Source organism: Canis lupus, chromosome 35 (genome assembly GCF_011100685.1).
Source record: "Canis lupus familiaris isolate Mischka breed German Shepherd chromosome 35, alternate assembly UU_Cfam_GSD_1.0, whole genome shotgun sequence".
Classification (NCBI taxonomy): domain Eukaryota; kingdom Metazoa; phylum Chordata; class Mammalia; order Carnivora; family Canidae; genus Canis; species Canis lupus.
Window position 1 is genome coordinate 9,105,099 of NC_049256.1, and position 20,080 is coordinate 9,125,178.

Below are 20,080 nucleotides of genomic sequence, written 5' to 3' on the forward strand. Positions count from 1 at the left end.
TTGGCGATTGGATGTGTTTAACTTTTGTGCATAGGAAAGGGGATATATGGGAGAATTGGGAAATTCTCATGCTTTTGAAAGGCTGCAGGTTGACCAACAGGAGATTTTCTTTTCTTATCGGTGGGCTAGGAGCCCAGGTCTCCTGCTGTCTCCTGATGTTCTTCCAGAGGCCTCCAGATTTAACTGCAGGGCTCCTTCTGGGGAAGGTTTGATCTCCCCATCTGTACCGTCTTGGGGTTTCCTGGCTAAAAATGATCGGCCAAGCTTGTGAAGAAACTTATTTGTCTAATCTGTGTGTAAGTGAAATTTGTAGTATTTGATGGATTCACTTAATTTAACAAATGTTTGTTTTGCAAAATAGTTGGCCTCCTTGAAAAAGAAAACTACAAAAAAGGCAGGTTTTTCAGTGCTGAATTGTACCTCCAGCTAAGGCAAAAGAAGTTATGTGTTGGGCCTCTTGATATAAAAGGCAGCTAAGAAGCCTAACCCAGGGGAGGGTCAGAAAAGATTCTTGGAGGATAGGCCATTGCTATGAATTGTGCAGAAACATATTCCTCTTACTGATAAGAAATCACTGGAACAGGTAAGTTCAAAAAAGTGACTACTTGAATAGATGGTGCTTTGAGTAAGAACAGGGAAACATTTGATACTTTATTCAAAACCTGAGAATAAGCTTTGAGATAGAATCTAAGTCCTGAAAAGATCTGGAGCAACCCATAGAGCAGAATTGGATCAGCAACCCAACAGCACGTACAGTAAAATCAGAGCAGCAAAGGGTGTTAATATCTGGTGTTATAAATCATGTTTTTATGATGACGCTGGTAAAAATCGGCATTTGCATAGCACTTAGAGTTTGGAAAGAGCCTTTTCACATATTCCCTCACTAGGATTTAACCGCTGACCCCCATCAGATAAGCAGGGCAGGCATGTTACCTTTTAGAGAATGAAACGTGGCACATAAGAATTTTGCCAAGTCCAAATTAGGCCTGCATTGTTGTCTGCTGTTTCCCAAGTCACCCTGATGACAAAGGGACAGTCCCAAGATAAAGGTGAAGTGCCAGAAAAAGGTAAGCAATCCCCTTGGGGCATGCCCTTTGTCTCCATCTGGTTAGCTTTGATGCAAACATCCTAAAGATGTTTCTGTGTGGGTGTTCAATGAGATGGCTCTGTTGGGGGTGCAGATGTGTCTGCTAGAGTTCAGGCCCTGGTTCTTTGACTTTCCAGGCTTTTCTTCAGAAATGTTTGTTGACCTACTGAGAAACCATAAAACTGTTAGCAGCTTTTCTAGAGGAAGGGTATGGACAAGAAAAAAGACTAGAATAATTCTATACAAAAGTATTTGTACTTATTCCGAGTGTTACCTATTTGTCCATGGACTTTACCTTGTTCTCCCACATCTCATACACACTAAGCTGTCTTCATGCTTGTAGTGTAAAGGCTGCTCTGAATACCTTTGACCTTCTATATTTGTGGTTGTAGTCTGTTGCTTTTCAGAATGTGTACTCATGATCTTTAATTATATTTTTAAAAATATATTTATTTGAGAGAGAGCATGAACAAGGGAGACAGGCAGAGGCAGAGGGAGAAGCAGACTCCCCACAGAGCAGAGAGCGTGACCCTGGGATCATAACCTGAGCTGAAGGCAGATGCTTAAAATGATCAAGCCACCTAGGCACTGGATCGTTAATTTTATAGCTCCTGTAGATTAATAGTGCAGTTTTGGGGCCTTCCAAAAATATCATTTTCATCTACACTTATTTGGTTAAAGACATTCTTTTACGGTTCTTATTTGAATTTCATATAATTAGAAGTTAAAGTCAAATAGCATCTCTTGAAAGCCAGCCAGAAATGTTTTCAGTGTCTGAAAGATGGCCCTATTTTGTTTTGTTTTGTTTTTATGATGGCCCTATTTTGTACTTGAATTTGCCCACTTGTTTCTGCTAGCTTTGAAATCCCATATACTACTATGTTTTAGAAATTACATTGCTGGAAGTGATAGTCTGTCTTCTGTGCATATAACTTTTCTGTGTTCTATCATGGTGCAGTCTTTGGAAGACATGTAGAGGAAGAATTAATTCCAAAATTTAAAATTCAGTGTGTCCTGGTGTAAGCAATATCACAACCTACTCCTCTGTTTCCAAACAGGCAAAGTTTTTTCTTTCTTCTTTGTTTTTTTTTTTTTGTTTTTTTTTTTTTTTAGTTCATGTTTCATCCTAACTTCATTAGGCTTAGGGTGTGAAAAATGAATGTTTGAATCAAGAGAACTGAGCATTAGAAATGGATTTTGAAACTGAGAAAGATTTCCTTAGGCCACCCAGAAGCTGTGCTAGTACAGTCCCTGGGAATAATCCCAGACAGAATTATTGCTTAAACTAAATTTTTCACCAAGTTCGCCATTTACATATTTTACAGATAGAATGTAATTGTTTCAAGAGAGAAAATCACTGTTAGAGGGCAAAAACACATTTTTCCAGAATTTTTAGTTGGATAATGCTCCTCTGAACCATTCACAGAGATAGAGAACACAGGAATAAGTGAGGGAAGGGCAATGAGGATGAGTTCAGGTTTGGACATGTTTGAGACATGAATGGATGCCCAAGAGGCAGTGAAATATGAAAGTTTTTAGCTCAGCAGAATGAGCTAGCTGGAGTAGTAGATATTTGAGATTCTAAATGAACTAGTAAAGTAGATTAGATAGCCTAGTTGTGTAAGAATAGAAATAAATAATTGCCCTAGTATCATTTATTGGAAATACTATTCTTTTTCCATGCACTTCAGTAGCATCTTTGTTATAAATCAGGTGACCATGTATGTGTGGGTCTGGTTCTAAGACCTTTATTCTGTTCCATTGGTTGTCTTTTTCTTGCACCAATCTATACTCTTCGTTTTCTTAGTTTCATAAGAAGGCTTGATAACTGTATATAAATTCTTTAAATTTTGAAACTCTGTTAGCTAGTTATGGCCTTTTGCATTCCCACATAAATTGTAAAATCAGCATTTTAATTTCTATAAAGAAACTTGTGGGGCTTCTAATTGGAATTCCATTAAATCTAGAGATCAATTTTGGAAGAATTGACTCTTACTAATATTGAATGTTCCAATCTAAGAATGTGGTATTTGCCTAGGCTTTCTTTCACTTTTCTTAGTAATATTTTATGATTTTTTTGTGTCTTAAATATTCTTATTAGATGATTCTGATTTATAGATCATTAGAATATTCCCGGTTTTGACGATTTTTATGCTATTGTAAATAATATTATTAGCTTTTAAAAACTTCGGTGTCTAATTGTTTCTGCTCACAAAGAAATACAATTGATTTTTGTATATTGATCTTATATCCAGCAACCTTGCAAATTCAATTATTCATTCTAATAATTTTTTGTGCAAAATTTTTGGAATTTCTATAAATATAATCATGTCATCTATAAATATCAGTTTTATTTCTTCTTTTGTAATTCTTACATTTTTTTTCTCCATTTTTCTTGTTTTATTGTACTGACTGGACATGCAGTACAATTTTGAATTTGAGTCAGATTTCTGTCTCAGATCAGAAATCCCTGAATGAATTTGCATGTAATTATATATATATATAATATCTTTATAGGTACTCTTTATTAGAATCTTAAAGAAGTTCTCTATTTCGAGTTAAGTTTTCTAATATTAGAAATTCGTGTGGAATTTTATTTTTAAAAATTTCTGATTTTTTCCCCTAAGTGTTAATGTGATATACTACATTAAACTATTTCCAAATGTTAAACCAACCTCGCATTCATGGAACAAGCCCAACTTGTGATTTATTATCCTTTTTACATAATGCTAGATTCAGAGATCATATCTGATAACTCTATTATTCAGGATCACCTGTGGGTCTGTTCCCATTATCTATTTGTTCTCTTGATTTTTCCTCATTTGACTTTATTTCTTGGCATGACTGATCATTTTTTTAATTCAGTTCTGGCCATTATCTATGGAAAATATTTATAAATGCTGTTATCTCTTTCTAGAGTGGATTTCCTTGTCTTCTGGGAGGCACACAAAATACAGGGTGATCTCTCATTCTTTTCAAGTATTTAAGGGTATTTAAGGATGTGTTAAGAATGATCTGTTTCTGGTTTTTTCCTTTCTCCTAGAGTTTAGCCCTCTAGGGGTCTCAGCTGAAGGTCTAGGATGTTTGATGTTTACCAGAGCTCCTCTTCCTTGGTGGGCTCTGCACTCTAATTTTTAACTTCCAGCATTGAGAAACTGCCAAAAACTCTGCTTAGCTTTTTGTCCTTTAAGCAGTTTCTTTCTGCTTGTTTTCTCAGCTTCCTACTCCACGCATTCACAGCCTCATATTTGGCAAATATCTCAAATGGAAATGTTGGAGTTGAAGGCAGCCAGGACTTGAAGAGCCAAAGTTCTATAGGAGGTGAAACCAAACTTGTATGAGCTCACTTTTATGCAGCCCCTTTCCCCTGGGACCTTAGCCCTCCAGGTCCAAACTTCCCGAAGCTCCAGTTTTTGTCCCTGCCAGTGATGTTGCTCCAAGCTGTAGGCTTCTGCTCCTTTCTGTTTGATACCCATGCATCATGCCAGGAATGATCAAATCTACTGAAATGAAAAGGCAACACAAAAACAATACAAATGTAGGGCTCACCTCCATGTATTTTTCTTCTCCCTGTGATCTTGACCCATCAAGTGTTGACTGTCTTAGTTGCTTTAAGATGACTACAAACAAGTTTATTTTTTCACTTGTCCTCAGTGGGAGTGTTAGTTTGATACATCATAACCAGAAGCATATGTCTCTGAAACATAATATTTTTATTATTTTTATTTTGAAATCTTTACAATGAATCCCCACAAATGTTGATATGTGTGATTCATTAACCAAATAGTGTAGTTTGGGAAACAAGACCTGAACCGGGCAGTCAGTCCAGTTCCAAGATCTAGGAGAGTAATTTCCTTAGAAGAGCATTTCTTACAGATCGATTGCTCTAGAGTGCTACTGGATTTTCAGTGCTGCTGGCTAAAGTGAAGTGACATGAACCTTTATCTTCAACTGAGGTATAAGTGAGATACCTGAGACTTTTTTTTTTTTTTTAAGAGAAGGGCAAATTTGAGAAAGCCAGGATGGGAGAACCTTATTGTGGTTGGGGCAGAGCGAAATCAAAGCCTTTTATCGCTGTGCCCAGCCACACCTGTTTCTCTTTCTGTGTCTGGCTTTCACAAGTGTGATCCTCAGGGACTCCTGAAATCTTACTTGCTTATTTGATAATCTCTGGCACACTCAGTGTGGGCCTCAGGCAAGCAATGAGCTTTTCAGTTTTGTTGCTTTGCCCCCGAAAAGAGGATAATACAACACCTCAGGTTATGTAACTAGTTTTGTCTTTTTAGTCAAGACCTATTATATCTAGAGTGATCCACCTGAAATCAAAACAAAAAATTCAACCAAACCTTATTCCTTAGCCTATCTAAGTTCTGTTCTTTGCAGAGCCATGGTGTAGAAGAGCGTATTACAGGGAGGAATTAAGGTTATCATAAAGAGGAACGTACACTCAAAAGAATGCTCCATTTGAGGGAAAGGGAGAATCGGGTGCAGTGGGCAAGAGAAGCAGTTGTTTGGGGACTGTTTACCTAACACTTGGTAAACATGGAAGAGAAGAAAAGATCAGTCTTTGTTTCTGGAAACTATGCCTTCTGTAGTGTTCATCCCCAGAAACAGATTGCCCCAGAAAGAAGACATGCGTCTTCTTTCCAGGATGTCCAGCCTTGTGGGAGGCCGGCTATGGTGGAGGCTAAGATTATCTTTTGAGACATCTGTTGTTTTTTTTTTTTTAAATCCCAAATGAACACCTTTTTTCTTGTTTTGTTTCCCTGTATCGTACAGGAAATGGAAATGTAGGATTGGTGATGAAAACATAACATTTGCACGTAACATGTTTAAAAGGTAGCAGGACGTCTCATTCAATGTGTGCTTGATCACTAGGGCGTGTTGGAGTATATATCCCCGTGAAGGAGGACATTGTTTTGTTTCTGTGGCCAAGGAGGTCAGGTTAGGTTGCCATGAATTCGTAAAAAATAATCTGCTTTCCACCCTCCACCCTCCCTCTCTGCCTTGGACACAGAGAAGCAGGATTTCTAATAATACTGCTACTTTGGACTTGATCTTATTTGTGATTCTGATTATTAGTCTAACTTGATAACTCCCTGAGGGTAGGGCCAATGCATAAGACAATCAAACATTTACTTGCGGAGTGTTCTACGTTTGCTTTGTACTGTTTTAGGGAGAGGAGCAAGAAATCTTGAGAGCAGTTAGCTTTGAACCTTAAGTCTAAAAACCAGATGACGATGATACTAGTCATATTTAAAGGAGCAGGACCCTGCTGTAGGTCAGACTCTCACAGTGTGGTGCCCAGGCCAGCAGCAGCGGCATCACCTGGGTACCTTAGAAATGCAAATTCTCAGGCCCCACCCCAGAAGCTCTTTGTGCTAACAAACCTTCCAGGTGACTCCAACACAGGCTGAACTTGAGAACAACTGCTGTGATGATTAAAGGGTGTGCAACACTGGAGCCAAGTGACCTATATTCAAATCCTGTACTTACTGGCTCTATGACTAGGAGCAAGCTACTTAACCCCCTTGTGCCTCAGGTTCCCTCTCTGTAAGCCTGTGATGGCATTAATAGTATTTACCTCTTATGGTGGTTGTGAGGACTTAGCATATGGAAAAGCATCCATGTAGTAAACGCCAAGTAAGGGCTCGCTAGGTTAATACTGTGTCAGCAAACGGATTTGTATCCGTTTGTTGAAGATGAAATCTGTCATACAGAGTTAAGGTGTTTTTGATATTTAAACCATCTCTTTATACCCTGCTAGTCCTTGAGGTGAATATTAGTTAATACTGAGAGGCATAACATCAGTGAGAGCTTAATTATATAATAATAATGTGCATTCACTCTTATTACCCAAATCCGTGTGTGTGTAGCAGTTTACCCTGATTTGTAGTGCTCTGTTTTCAAATATCCTATTCTTTCCTCCTTTTAGTGGTAAAAGTTTAAACTTATAATCCTCTGTATATGATATATTACATAAGAAGAAAGTAAAACCACTTGCTTTATTTACTATCTAATTTTCTAAAATGGTTGGCTTTGGGCTTCCGTTCTTTTTGAAATTTAAGTTTGCCTCATTGCATAAAGCAGGTCCATCACTTGATGAGAGTTGTTTCATATCTTAGTTTACCGTGAAGTCCAGCCGTACTGCAAAGGGATGTTGTAAAGAAATAAAGGAAGAAGACAACAGGCTCACCTTATCAAACGTCTCATAAATCTGTTTGCTTCAAGCATATAAATTTCACTTGGTCAAGAACATTTCTTTCTAGTAAAACAGTAGTAAGCAGAGTGGCACTTTGTCTAGGGCAGTGTGACCTTAGTGGGTGCCATTTGTCAGGAAAGACTAAAGCCAGCCACTAGGAGCTCGGATACCTCCTGCTCTTCTTCGAGGGTGAAAAGAAATAGGACCCACTGTGTTTGCCATGCTGCTTTCTACGCCAGCCTGATGCAGTATCGCCTGCAAGGGCGGGGGCTTTGGGAGCTTGTATTAGGAGAGACCAGGTGGGGTGACCTCGACAACAAAACACTAGTTCTACAAGTCTTGCTATGAGTGACTTGCTGGTCAGTCAATTCTAGCCTCAGGGTGACTTTGTAAAATTTTCTAGAAATTTCTAGATTTTCCAGACATCCCTTGGTAGGCTTATTAATTGTTAAGAACTTAATTTTCCCAGGAAGATCTAAAGACCTCAAGTGGGCTAACACCGAAAATAAAATTGTTGTATCCTCGAAGATAGAATGCATATTCATCATGAAACATGGGGTTCTGTGAGTTGGTAGAGAACAAAACAGCCAGTAAATTGTTTCAGAATTCTCTGTCTTGTTTCAGAATTTTCTTTCATGATACATGAACTTGAGCATGTCAGTCATCCCAAGAGGAAGATCCAAGTAATCCAGTCATGATGGTCACTTTGGCCAAACCCTAGGATTCTTTATCCATTGGTAACACATGTTTTAGAAAGAACGACAGGCCTTGAGTCTGCTGAAGTCAGATTTAGAAGGGAATCCCTGTGTTTTTCACCTGGCAAAATCAGATGCATCCTGTTGGAGGCTATACTTGCACAGGAGACTGGGCAGGCTGCAGGTCATTGATGCCAAGTAAATAGGTATCAGCCGGCCCCACCCCATTTCAGTGACTTGCCATAAATAGTGTTTCCTAAATACCTGTGTTATTGGGAGCGTTGAGGCTGAGCCAAAGAGGCTGCTCCTTAAAGCTGTAATTTTTTTTTTTTTTTTTAAGTTCTTCACCCTGGCTGTGAATGCATGTCGGTAGTGTTCTCAGTCTAGATGGGGAGCCTTCTGCATGAGAGGAGGAGTAGAGCAAGACTGGGAAGGTCACTGGAGTTCCAACAGCAGGTGGCGGCCATCTTTGGTCCCTTCCTGCATGTATCTTTCACCCCTTCCTACCCTGGCCTGGATAGGAGAACCTGCTCGTGATTTCTGATCATGTGCCAGCTCTGAGTATCTTTTTTTTTTTTTAAGATTTTATTTATTTATTCATGAGAGACACAGGCAGAGGGAGAAGCAGGCTCCATGCAGGGAGCCCGATGCGGGACTCGATCCCGGGTCTCCAGGGTCACGCCCTGGGCCAAAGGTGGTGCTAAACTGCTGAGCCACCGGGGCTGCCCCAAGCTCTGAGTATCTTAACATGGTTCTGTATCCAGCTGATGTTGGCATCTCTGTGCAGTAGATTTGATCCCTTACCTCCTTCTGAGCCCTCATTCAGTATTTTCAACCTGTGCCCTGGGCCTTTCTAGACTCTGCTTTTTAGATATGTGGTGGCTAAGAGCATAGGCTCTGACTTTATGTTCTGGTCACACACCTAAGCTCTGTGGGCTCCATGCCCTCAGCTGTAGAAGAGAGACGGGGAGAGGATCTGGCTCTCTGCGGACCCCAAGGAATAAAGGCGAGGCTCTTGGGGCATCCCGCATGTTGGAAGCACACAGTAACTCTTGTTGCTTCTCTTCCATTTAGTCCACTTATTTTAAGTGCATGCTCTACCTCTCCTTCCGTCCGTGGACCCGAGCCTCCTAGATGATGTAATGAGCATCACAATTTGAGGCTACCTCACGGCCGGTGAGCCACTTCTTTTGTCTTTCCGGGCTCAGCTATCTGATTGCCTGTGTGTTCCCCCTGGCCCCCTGAGCAGTGAGGACCAGCATCCTCGCCATTGCCCGGCCAGGGACGGAGGTGGAGAAGCAGCACAGGTGCCCAGGGACCCAGCGTGACTCAGGAGCAGGCAGGAGAGTAAGCCAGGCCGCTCGCATCTACGCGTCCCCACTCGCCTTGTGGCTTGCATCCCTTCCACCTCCCGATTGCTAATCCTCCTCCCCTCAGAGCCTTCTTCCTTTATCCCAAGATTAACTTGGGGTTCGTCTTTTCCCCTTTAATCCGTGCCCTTTTCTCCTTCTCTCTGCTTTCTCTCCTTTGTGGGAGACTTCCACCCTGCCCCACACTGTCTCCTGTAATGACTCCTGTTTCCTGCTTCATAGACCCTACTTTTTCCAAATTAAAGTTCATTCTAGCTCTTTGTACCAGCTCCGCCGCCCTCCTATCTCAGACTGTAGTTTTCTGCATCCTCGTGCCAAGTCTTTAAGAATTGTCTGCCAGGTGCACAGGTGCGTCACCTAAGCTCTGTGAACAGCGACGAGTGACCCCCTTCACTCCGGGGCAGCTTGGCGCCCTGGACTCTCATTCTAGAGGGTGCCAGAAGGACGTGCCTGCCCTGCCGGGGGACCAGGGCTCCTTTTCCCACAGTGCTGTTCGTCGTGTCTGTGTTATTCCTGGATGAGGGTCTTCTCCAACCTTCCAGAAGAGAATTTATGTCTTTTTATATCTTCACTTCAAAGCTTTGGACTTGCAGTCCGCTCTTGCTGTTTTCTATGAACACCCCCTGTCTCCCTGCTCACAGTTACCTAGGGCCTGGGGGGCAATTTGTCAACAGGAGGTATGACACATGCACGTCGGGGAGTGCTTTAAAGATGGCAGGCCCGCATGTGGCCCCCCGCAGACTCTGGTCGGCAGCTGAGTAAACTCCTTTTCGCTGTACCTACTGTTTTAAGCTTGGAAAAGATGACGGTAGAGTTTCCTTCTAACTCTAAGCCACGTAAACAGGAAAAATTGTTTCCCCTCAGAAATCTAAGACTTTTGACTCCCAACATCTCACTGGCCTCACGAAGATTTGATGGGGCAGAGAGAAATTGTACTCCCTTGCCACGGGTTGGCCTTTCTTAACAATCTCAAACAGCAGGGACACAGTACGGAAAACTGGACGTGCTTGCTGCTTTTCACTAGCTAGCTCTTTCATTTACCAGCTTTTGATCTTAGTTGCATGGCTGTAACCTCAAGGACGAGTCCGATTCCCCAGCCGTCCCATGGGGATCGTGATCCTCAACCATCTCTCAGGATCGTTGATAGGAGAACGAAGTGCACAAGAGCGCCTTATAACCAATTTCAACATTCGGTGTTTGCATTGCAGTGCTCATCTTAATGATGCAGGGTTCTAGTAATTTTTCTATCCTGTAAAAGATGGTACCCGAGGATTTCAATCTTTCCATGGCCAAAATGGTGCCCTTCCCTGGCCTGGGAGTGCCTGGCCATTTCATGCCCGTGACCCTGGGATGTCAGCTCAGATTCAGAGTATCCTTGAAACACACGAAGGGGACCGTCCCCTAACACCGCTCTATCACCAAGTGTTGCACGAGTGGGAAGAAGCCTTCATCCATCTTCCCACGACTCCCAGGGTTATGTTAGTTGAAAACTATAAGAAATACATACATATGTAAAACTACTCCTTTTGGAGCCCAGTGGAAAGAATGGATTCCAGGTTTTCCTACAAGAAGCCCAGCCATGGCTCACAGCTGCACCGGGATGAACTTTAAAATCACTCAACATCCACCCACAGCTACACCGTCCACACAAGAAAGGAGCCCACACTCAGCATGGACTGCTCAAAGGCCGTAATTAAAAGCAAGGAACTGATGATTACTCACAGATTTGATGTGGCCTCTCGATTCTCCTTATTTCACAGGAACTAACATATGAAGATTGTCGGGTCCTCATTTTACAAAAGAGAAAAATGAACAAAGCATACCCTTTTTTTTTTTTTTGCTCATATGATTCCTGATTTTAATATTTTCCCAATCCTTTCCCTCACACCCCTCCTTGCTCTTTTTTTTTAGAGTTCGTTTACCACAAAGTAAGCAACAATATGACTTACTTTCTTCCTCCTGCCCTCCCTTCCTTATTTCCAAGAAAGACTTGGCATGAACAGCCATAGCAAGGCCTTTGATGAAGTTGAGAGATCTACGTATTTTGGGGAGAAAACTCATTTCTGTGAAGCTCCCTAGCATGTATTCCTCTCCAGATCATGCCATGCATGTGTCCGGTGTGTCACGCGAGCCAGAGCTGCAGTAGGGCACTGTGCGTGGCTCCTCCTGTGTGCACGTAACCCAACGTTGGTGTTTTCATCCTAACGCCAAGGCAGGACAGAGAGGGTGGGCCGAGAGGGCAGCACGCGACTCACCACACCATCTCTTCTTTCTTTCAGAGACTCTGACCTATTTTTGTTGGACACCCGCGTGGTGTGGGCCTCAGAAGAAGGCTGGCTGGAATTTGACATCACAGCCACTAGCAATCTGTGGGTCGTGACCCCACAGCACAACATGGGGCTACAGCTGAGCGTGGTGACCCGGGATGGTAAGTTTGCCAAAATCGGCCAACAGTTTTCTTCCATTTCCTCTCCAACAGTTAGGATAGAGCCATGGTTTCCGGTGGAGACCACAGCTCTGGGGTGACCTCACTGACTGTTCCCTCATAACTGCTACTGAAAAGCAAAATCTTTCCTGGAGGTCTCCAGGAAGGACTGGATATAAGTAGATGGTCTGAGTTCCAGTAACAGTGGGAAGACCGCTCACAGAGGCAGGGGAGGCCAGGCTACATTCTGACTATTGGCTGGGGTGGGGGGCCGGGGAGGGGAGGTTTGGACAGAAACCCTTCCAGTGCCCCCTACTCCTCCAGCACCAAAGCTCAACGGCTCAGACTCCCCACACAGGTCCTCAGACGGGGCCCACACTGCCTGTGAAGTCAGTCACCTCCCTGTTTGGGAGGCATATGATCAGAAAAGAACAGTCGCATCAGGAAGCCTTTCAGGAATGGGAGGGCCTGGGAGTTCACGCCAGTCCTTGCTTTGGTTTCGTGGAGCTTTGGAAGGAGTGTTTTGATTTTGCCCATCCAAAGGGAGGCAGCAGGGCTCTGAGAAGGCCTAGTGCTCTTCCCTCACGCTCCTTCTTTGTGGCTGACACCTGCGCGGTGAGGGAGGCTCAGCTATGCAGCTTATAGGAACAAGTTTCCATGGACTAAAGACCGGTTCTGTGGTTTGCATTCAAGGACTCCCCATCAACCCCCGAGCCGCAGGCCTGGTGGGCAGAGATGGGCCTTACGACAAGCAGCCCTTCATGGTGGCCTTCTTCAAAGTGAGTGAGGTCCACGTGCGCACCACAAGGTCGGCCCCTGGTCGGCGCCGCCAGCAGAGCCGCAATCGCTCTACCCAGTCCCAGGATGTGTCACGGGTCTCCAGCGCCTCAGGTAGGTTTGGGTGGAGCCTCCCCCCCTTTCTTTTCCAGAAAGGAAGCCTGGTTAGCACTCAGGTCTCAATGAGAACAAGGATGTGCTGATGGTGTCAGCTGTTACCTGGCTTCTGCCCAGAACTACAAAGGCCTACAGGTGCCTCATCACAGCCACCAATTACCTAGAAGGGTTCCTAGAGCCATCAGAAGGGGATGTTTGTTCTCCGGGGACTGAGTTTGCAGGCCAGACACCTGAGCATCTGGTTTTCTAGAAGAGCATCCTTCCATTTGATGAGATTTCTCCAACTCCTCTTTCATTCACACAAAGGTCCTGAGAACACCTAGATTTTCTTCTAGTCGTGTCACTCCTGGGAGGCTGTGGCATACAAACAAACGTGATGTATTTGTGTGAGATGGACTCGTACTTGTCCATGCTCTTGGCTGAAAGTGATGGAAACTCAGCTCCGACAACCGTCTCCGACCGGTTTCATTGGTGCATTGAACCGGAAGTTGCGGATTCTATCTTAGGCCTGGCCAGATTCATGGGCTCACACAGTGTGACCTACCTTGCCTTCTCTTCTTCTGTTTTCCCTTATTGGTGGCATTCTCAGAAAGACCATCTCTGTGTGGTGGAGGCAACTGGTAGTCCCAGGATTTTATCCCGCTTGGTAACCTCAGCTTCAGAAGAGAACATCTCTTTCTGGTAGTAGCTTCCGTAGAAAGCCAGGCTGAGGCCAGGTGCTCACCTCTGAGCTAGGGAATGGGGTCAGCCCCATCCTGCCCCAAACAGGCAGGTTCCGAGGGCTAGAGAGAGGAAGAACTCCTACTGCTTGAGTGTCAATTCAGTAGTCCTTCAGAGGTGTTTCCCGCTGCCCCCCGCCCCCCCATGCTGTGTCTTACTAGAAAGGGATATGGAAGTCCACTCATCAAAACATGAAGTGTGGGGAGCAGGTGTTGCTTCCTAATATCAGCTCACATCGCTAGTAGGCACCAAATTCAAAGAGATGCATCTTGCTCTAAAGCCAAGGCTTACAAGTCCTGGGTCTCCTTGAGCTGTTGAATTGGCCCAGGATTCCAGCATGAAGTTGAAGATTTGCGGTGGGATTTGCAGTCAGAGATGTTGCTTCCCTTGTTACTAGTCCGTGACGTTGGGCAAACCTATTTCAGCTTCCAGGTTACTTGTCTTTTAAGTGGGGATGACGCACACTCGGTCGGTTTCTTGGGGTTAAATAAGTATTTGATCTGGTCCCTCATAATGCCCAGAGTAGTTGCATCCAGTTGTAGGAAGCAGGTCCCCAGGGCGTATGTTAGGACCCAAGAAAGGATGTCAGATGCTTCTGGAAGATGCACCAGTTCTACCAGGTGACTATTTAAGAGTGTCCTCGTCAGCGGCCAGAAAGACTTCACGCAGCTTTCCAGAGTGCTCCATTTCTCTTTGGGAAGAGGCATCTCCGTTTTAGGTTCCGACCTACTAAGCCATCCCTCTTACGAGTAACTGAGCTGTAGAGCTAGAGGATCCACCACCCAGTGTGAGGTGACATTTTGCTGCTTTTGTCATCCTGGTGTTTCTTGGAAGCGTCGTGCAGCGTGGGTGTTCCCGTGTTTACCACTAAAAACAGAAGAAAGAAGAAGAAGAAATGATTGCTTTCCTTTGTTCGCCTCTGAGGAAGCCTGCTAAAGAGAGGCCTTCATGTCCGTGTCCCCCTTCAGGGCGCGATGAAGGAGGCTGCCCGTGGCGGGCGTCGATTCATTAATGAACTGCGGTCGCTTTGGCGCTGGGGCCCCAGACACGAAGGCAGCTCTTGAAATGTTGATTGCTTTTTTAAAATTGAAATTTCACTTGATTTATTCAACACCCCCTCCCCCAAGTACACACAACAGATTTTGTAATTGGAAAAACATGTCTCTGATTTGGGTTTTACCAGGATCATCCAACTATTCTTTTTCCATGTCTCTTTCAGCTTTTTTTAAAAATTAGCATTTGACAAGTTTATTAAATAGGAATATGAAAGTTGATCGAACGTGTATTAAGAGGCCAGCGTATCTGCTCTTTCTTGGGCCTCCCACCCCCGCCTCCCAGCCTGGTCCTCGCCCATACGCTTTGCTCCTTCCCGCAGTACTAGGACAAGAGAGTTCATACGGGTACCTCTGGCCTCACTCCTTCAAAGGCTCAGACCCCCGAAGAGAGTGTTACTAGGAAGGACCCTCCTTCCCTCTTAGTGTCTTCAAAGACCCTCTGAAGCTGGTCGAGAAATTGCTCAGGTCGGGCCCACGGAAGTGCCACTTTAGATATTTGGCATTTTCTTCCTTATTCATCCTTGCCATTAATGGGAGCAGACGTACAAGGGGAGAGGTTGCTCCTGGAGAAAGGATTTCCAGAAAGACTGCCTGCTACGCAGAGAAATGGGTTGTCTGGTTTGTGCCAAGCCGCCGTGAGACCAGATGTTGCCCACCTTCGTGAAGCAGGGAGCCGCAGCTGAGACAGAAAGTTGTCCTCTCTGGTGTGACCCGAGGCAGGACTTTCCCTTTGGAAATCTTCTGGAAGTTTGAAGGAAGAGATTACTTTGCCTCTGCTGCCCCCCTTCTTCCACAGAGTGCTCCCAGGGAATTAATATTTCTCCGCTGAGACAACCACCACCGGAAGCCCATCAGAGACCATCCTGCATCTGGGCAGAGAAGTGAACATAATCCATCAAATTGCCTGTCATCGGGGTGAAACATGGCAGGGAAATGTGCGGCTATTTTTGGAACCGAGCTGCAGATGCCTGGGCCGACAGGGCAAGTCCGCAGCGAGGGAAAGGCCAAGAGCCCCGTCGGCCTCCTCCCCACCGCCCACCAGAATCTGCTCGAACGTCTGCATTGGCCTTCAAGGCGGACTTTGCAAACACATGCACCGAAGTGTGGGTTTGGATCGAAGGCTCCCTGGATGGTTTTCACTTGCCCCTGCTTCTCTGCAGCTGTCTGCTCCCAGTGAATGACGGGTGTTGGCTGTGTCGCACTTCTCCAGCGGCTTGGATCTCATCTGGACACTATTGTTGATCACTTTTGCACATGTTTTACGAGTCATGGTCCAAGCCGTGCTGTGCAGCCCGTTGGGGATTCCAGTGAATCTGGCAGTTCTTTCTCAGCCTCCAATTCCACCACCCTACTGCCCTGCGCCAGCCTGCCCTCGGGTTTGTTAGCTCCCATCTTTCTAGTGGCTTCCGTTCACCGTCTTTTATGGTAACTTTCTCTTGCGGTTCATTGCTTCATCTTCTGGGGGCCTGTGATACCACCTGGCCAGTTCACTACCAGGACTGTGCACAAATGGCCTTGAGGGAAGGTTCCATGTGGGAGCTCTAGACACCAGTCGAGCTAATTTCCCAGGATCTTTCCGGACCTTACTGCGGAGGGAGTTGTTAACACGATGTGAGTCTGAGGTTCTCAGCCGTGCCATGTCAACCCCCTGGCTGCCAACGCTGTGACTTGGAATTGCTCTTGGTTTTGGCAGATGAGGGTTTGGGAACTTTTCTGCCACTTTTAACAATTCGTGTAAAATTCGGTGACCTTCAGGCCTCTTTCATCCTTGATGTTTTTGTTGCCACCACGCACCGCTGCCAACCATCTGCGAACCAGCGAGCCTTCAAGACCCTGTCTGTCCTTTGGGAGGAGTCCTTTGCTGCTTCCAGTGCTACGTGTTAGCATTTCAGAGTCCTTCCTCCTTCCACGTCTTTCCAACCCAGCCAAACACGTGTCTTTAAGGGTCTTGGGTGGGTGTGGGAGGGGAGTATGGCTCTGGTACATATAGATATGCCAGTGACCCTACTGATAGTTCCAGTTCTGATCTTTTATCTCTTGAACTTCCCAATTAGGACCATTCAGTGTGCTCTCAGCATAAGAAAGGCAACCGGGACTTCACCACTTGCAAAATAGTGGCTTGGGTCCTTTGTTGTGACTATGAAATCTTGCTGTAGATTTTAGGGAACTCCAGGCAGTAGGCTGGGGGCCTCATCCTGACCGGTCAGTGTGTATTTGGCCTGTGAGTTCCTGGCAAGTGTCCCCACTAGGTCGTCATGTGCTTGCATAGGTTGGCATGCCAACACTGAGTGAGCTGACCCCCATCCCCACCCCCACCCCCACCCCATGGACATCCAGAGCTGGAGAAGAATGGATGTGGGTCAGGGCTTTGAGTTAGCTCTTTATGGTTCTTCAAAGGAATTGGGAATTGTAATTTGTCATTTTGATCTTAAATTAAAATTTTAGGGCCTGCAGCTTGGCTTCCAGATGTCTTGGTCAAGAGGTAGAGGCTTGTTCGGGGCTTTCTAAAAGAAAGCAAATCTTAATTCTCCACAGCTGTGGTGGACAGACAGGACGTTAGTGATTCAACAGAATCATGTCGAACTCCCTATTTATAATACCTGACTCTCATTTGCCAGTAAGCTCCTTTGGGATAAAAGGTGTCAAGGAGTGATAGGTTCCCCTTTACCCCATCCCTAGTTGACCCCTTATGAATGTCCTGATGGCAGGTGATGCTGAAAGGCAGTAACAGGCATGACCAGGAGCTGCAGGAGGCCTGAATAGTTCAACCACTACCAGCTCCTGAGAGGATGCTGGGGGCCGGGAGACTCAGTCTAGGAGGGAACAGGGAGAGCAGAGGTGCTTAAAGTACTGGGAGTCTTAGTGCTCAGTCTTCGAGAGAAGCCTTTGTCTGTTTTCAAGACCCTTAATCTCTGCATTCTTTGGTAATCGAAATAAAGGCCGAGAAGAGACCAAAGTCCACCCAAGATAATGGAGCAGGAGATCTTGAAATTCTGGCCCCACAAAAAGAACAAGACCTCCCCGTTGCCTCGAACCCTGTCTAACCATCCTGGTTGTAAGCAAAATCTAGATTCTGAAAATCAGGCTCCCCGCCCCCCGCTTTCTGTGAGATGACCCCCACCTGCAGTTGTCCGCGCAGCAGGGCTCGAGGACCTGGGCTTCCTCCGGCGCGTGCGCCACGGCCACCCCATGAGCTCGGGGGAGCCAGAGCCTCGTCTGGATCAGGTGGGCTGGAAGGGCGGGGGATGTGGACGGAGGGGCCAGGGCAGTGGAGGCGGAGGGCCCTCCCCACGGCGGGGCTGCTCTTGGCCCCATCCTTCTAGGAGGGAGGGGAAATGAGAGCCACGAATTGTTTCCTCTAAAACACGAGTTTCCTCTGGGAAGTCCCTGTAGCCTGGGCTCAAACACTGGGGGCCCGTGGGGTGTGTCACTGTGTCCCCAGCTGCTGGCAGGTGTGCAGCCTGCTGCGCAGGAGCCCGGCCTACAGGGCCCAGCCCGCACAGGAGCCCCGGCCTGCTTCCCCCCACCCCGGTTTCGCGGGTTGCCTTGACTTTGTCCTTTCTCTGCCTTGCTCCTCCCGGTGGTGCCCCTGGGGCCAGCCGGCCTCGCAGCCCTGCGGGTCAGGGTCATGGCGGTGCTGTCCCTGCTCATCCGGGACTCGTGCCCCCGAGACTCTCCTGGCCCCTGGTGCCCGGGAAGCCTGGGTCCCGTCCCGTGTGGCCAGTGGGCGGCAGGAGGAAGCCAGTGGCCGGGCCCAAGGCCTCCCCTCGTGTGGCTCCGGTGGGCCTTGCGGTGCGTGCAGCTTCCGGGGGGCGGCCGCGAGGAGTGGGGCTGCCCTCCGGGGTGGCGGGATGTGTCCCTCGTGCCTGGGCAGGACCGGTGTGCGGTGCCCGGGGACGGGGGTGCCGTGAGCGGGGCTGGGCACGCCACCTGCTTCCAGCGGGGTCAGGAGCACCCTGTCCTCACCGTGCTGAGCCCCAGAAGTGCCCCCCTGCGGGGTCCGGGGGACGGGGGGAGGCGGCCCAGGGCTCAGCCAGGCCCCGTTAGTCTCGTTAGTTCTCGCCCTAGGGGGAAACGCCCCTGGAGCATCGCAGGGAAGCCCGGATGCTGAGGTGGTGGGGGGGGCAGAGACTGTCACCCATGAACCTGAGTGTCAGGGCCACGGCCCCGAGGCCAGGGACAAAGGGTCGCCAGGACCTGGCCCAGGGCGCTCAGCCCCGCTCGGCCGGGGCATCCAGGTGGGGGGGTCTGCACCACCGCTCCACGGCCCAGAAGGCCTGGCGAGGTGCGGGGGGCCCTGTGCGGGGAGCGCGCCCTTGCCCTCATCGGCCCCCCCAGAGCCCCTCTGCTCTGCTCCGCAGCATCCACGGGGACAGAGGCCGGAGGATTTTGCCAGATGCTCCTCCCTTAGGGGGCAAACAGGCAGGGCTGCTTTGGGGGCTTTTTTTTTCTGTCCAGCAGGCCCCATGCCCAACATGGGGCTTGAACTCACAACCCTGAGATCCAGAGTCAGCATGCTCCCTGCACGGAGCCCGTCGGGTGCCCCAAGGTCTGCCCCGCTTCTGAAGCTTACTTCAGGACCACTTTTTCCCTAACAACTTCCACCAACAGAACTCAGCCCTCCGGCCTCTCAGGCCTCCCTCCCCACCAGGGTGGGGCCGCCCCAGCTCCCTGTGAGGGAAAGCGTTTCTCTCCTGCTGGAAGCAGCTGTGGAGCTGCCCTTGTCTGATATGGAGGAGACGGGTCCCGGGGCTCCTGTGCCCCTCCGGTCGTGTCACCTCGTAGCGGGGTTTCTCCGCCCCAACCCACGTGTGGCCAGGCCCTGGCGGTCCGGCCTCGGCTCAGCCGCCCTGGGCCTGGTCTGGCGGCGCCTGACTCCGCGCTGGCCTGCGCCCGGGGCCTGCCCTCCGCGTTCGGCCGAAGAATCCGAATCCCGGGGAACGAGCGGAAGCCAGATTTCACTTCCTCTTGTTCAACTTCGAAAAGGCCAGATTCCTCGAAAATGTGTCTCAGGTCCCAGACCAGCCTGCACCACATCTGCATCCGGGGACGCCCGGGCAGCCCTGGGGGCTGCAGACGGGCTCTGGGGGTGAAGGGGCAATGGCATCGCCGGCGTGCGCGCCCCCCTCCCCGTGACCCAGGTTCGAGAGTCTGCAGACTCAGCTGGGCAGCGGGGGCCCGGCTCCGAGGACTCTGGCCTGACCGTCGGAGACGGGGCTCGAGCTCCCCGATGCGTCTCACCAGGTGGGCATGGGGCCGCCCATGGGTCCCACGGAGGACGACTGCCCCCAGGGCGTGTGGCCCGGCCTCCCGCCTGTGGCTGTGCCCAGCCGCGCGGCTGCTTTTCCTTTGCCTTCCCCGTGCCTGGCAACCCCCGTTTGGGGAAAGCTGGGTTGCCTTCCTCTCCCCACTGCAGCGGGCGAGTCCTGTCGCTGTAGGAGCTCTCCCCGGCCCTCTCCAGACCCTGCATCCCAACAAATAGCCAGCGGCCAGGGCGGGAGGATGCTCTCCCGCAATCCGTCAGCCCTCCTAAAACCCAACGGAACGGTGCGTGGCCGTGTAATTCCACGACCCAGGGCACCGACCCCGGGGTGGCAGGCACAGGTATTTTGAGGAGCACTGACCTTCCCAA

The 20,080-nt window shown here is 47.9% G+C and overlaps 1 protein-coding gene across 1 annotated transcript in view; it reads left to right on the plus strand.

Annotated features, from left to right (window-relative positions):
• BMP6 (bone morphogenetic protein 6) overlaps nt 1-20,080 on the plus strand; it is a 149,566-nt gene that overhangs the window by 122,947 nt on the left and 6,539 nt on the right. Inside the window, exons 3-4 of the mRNA XM_038584127.1 lie at nt 11,634-11,782; nt 12,473-12,670. Coding sequence (XP_038440055.1) covers nt 11,634-11,782; nt 12,473-12,670 — 347 coding nt within the window. The remainder of the gene's footprint in view (nt 1-11,633; nt 11,783-12,472; nt 12,671-20,080) is intronic.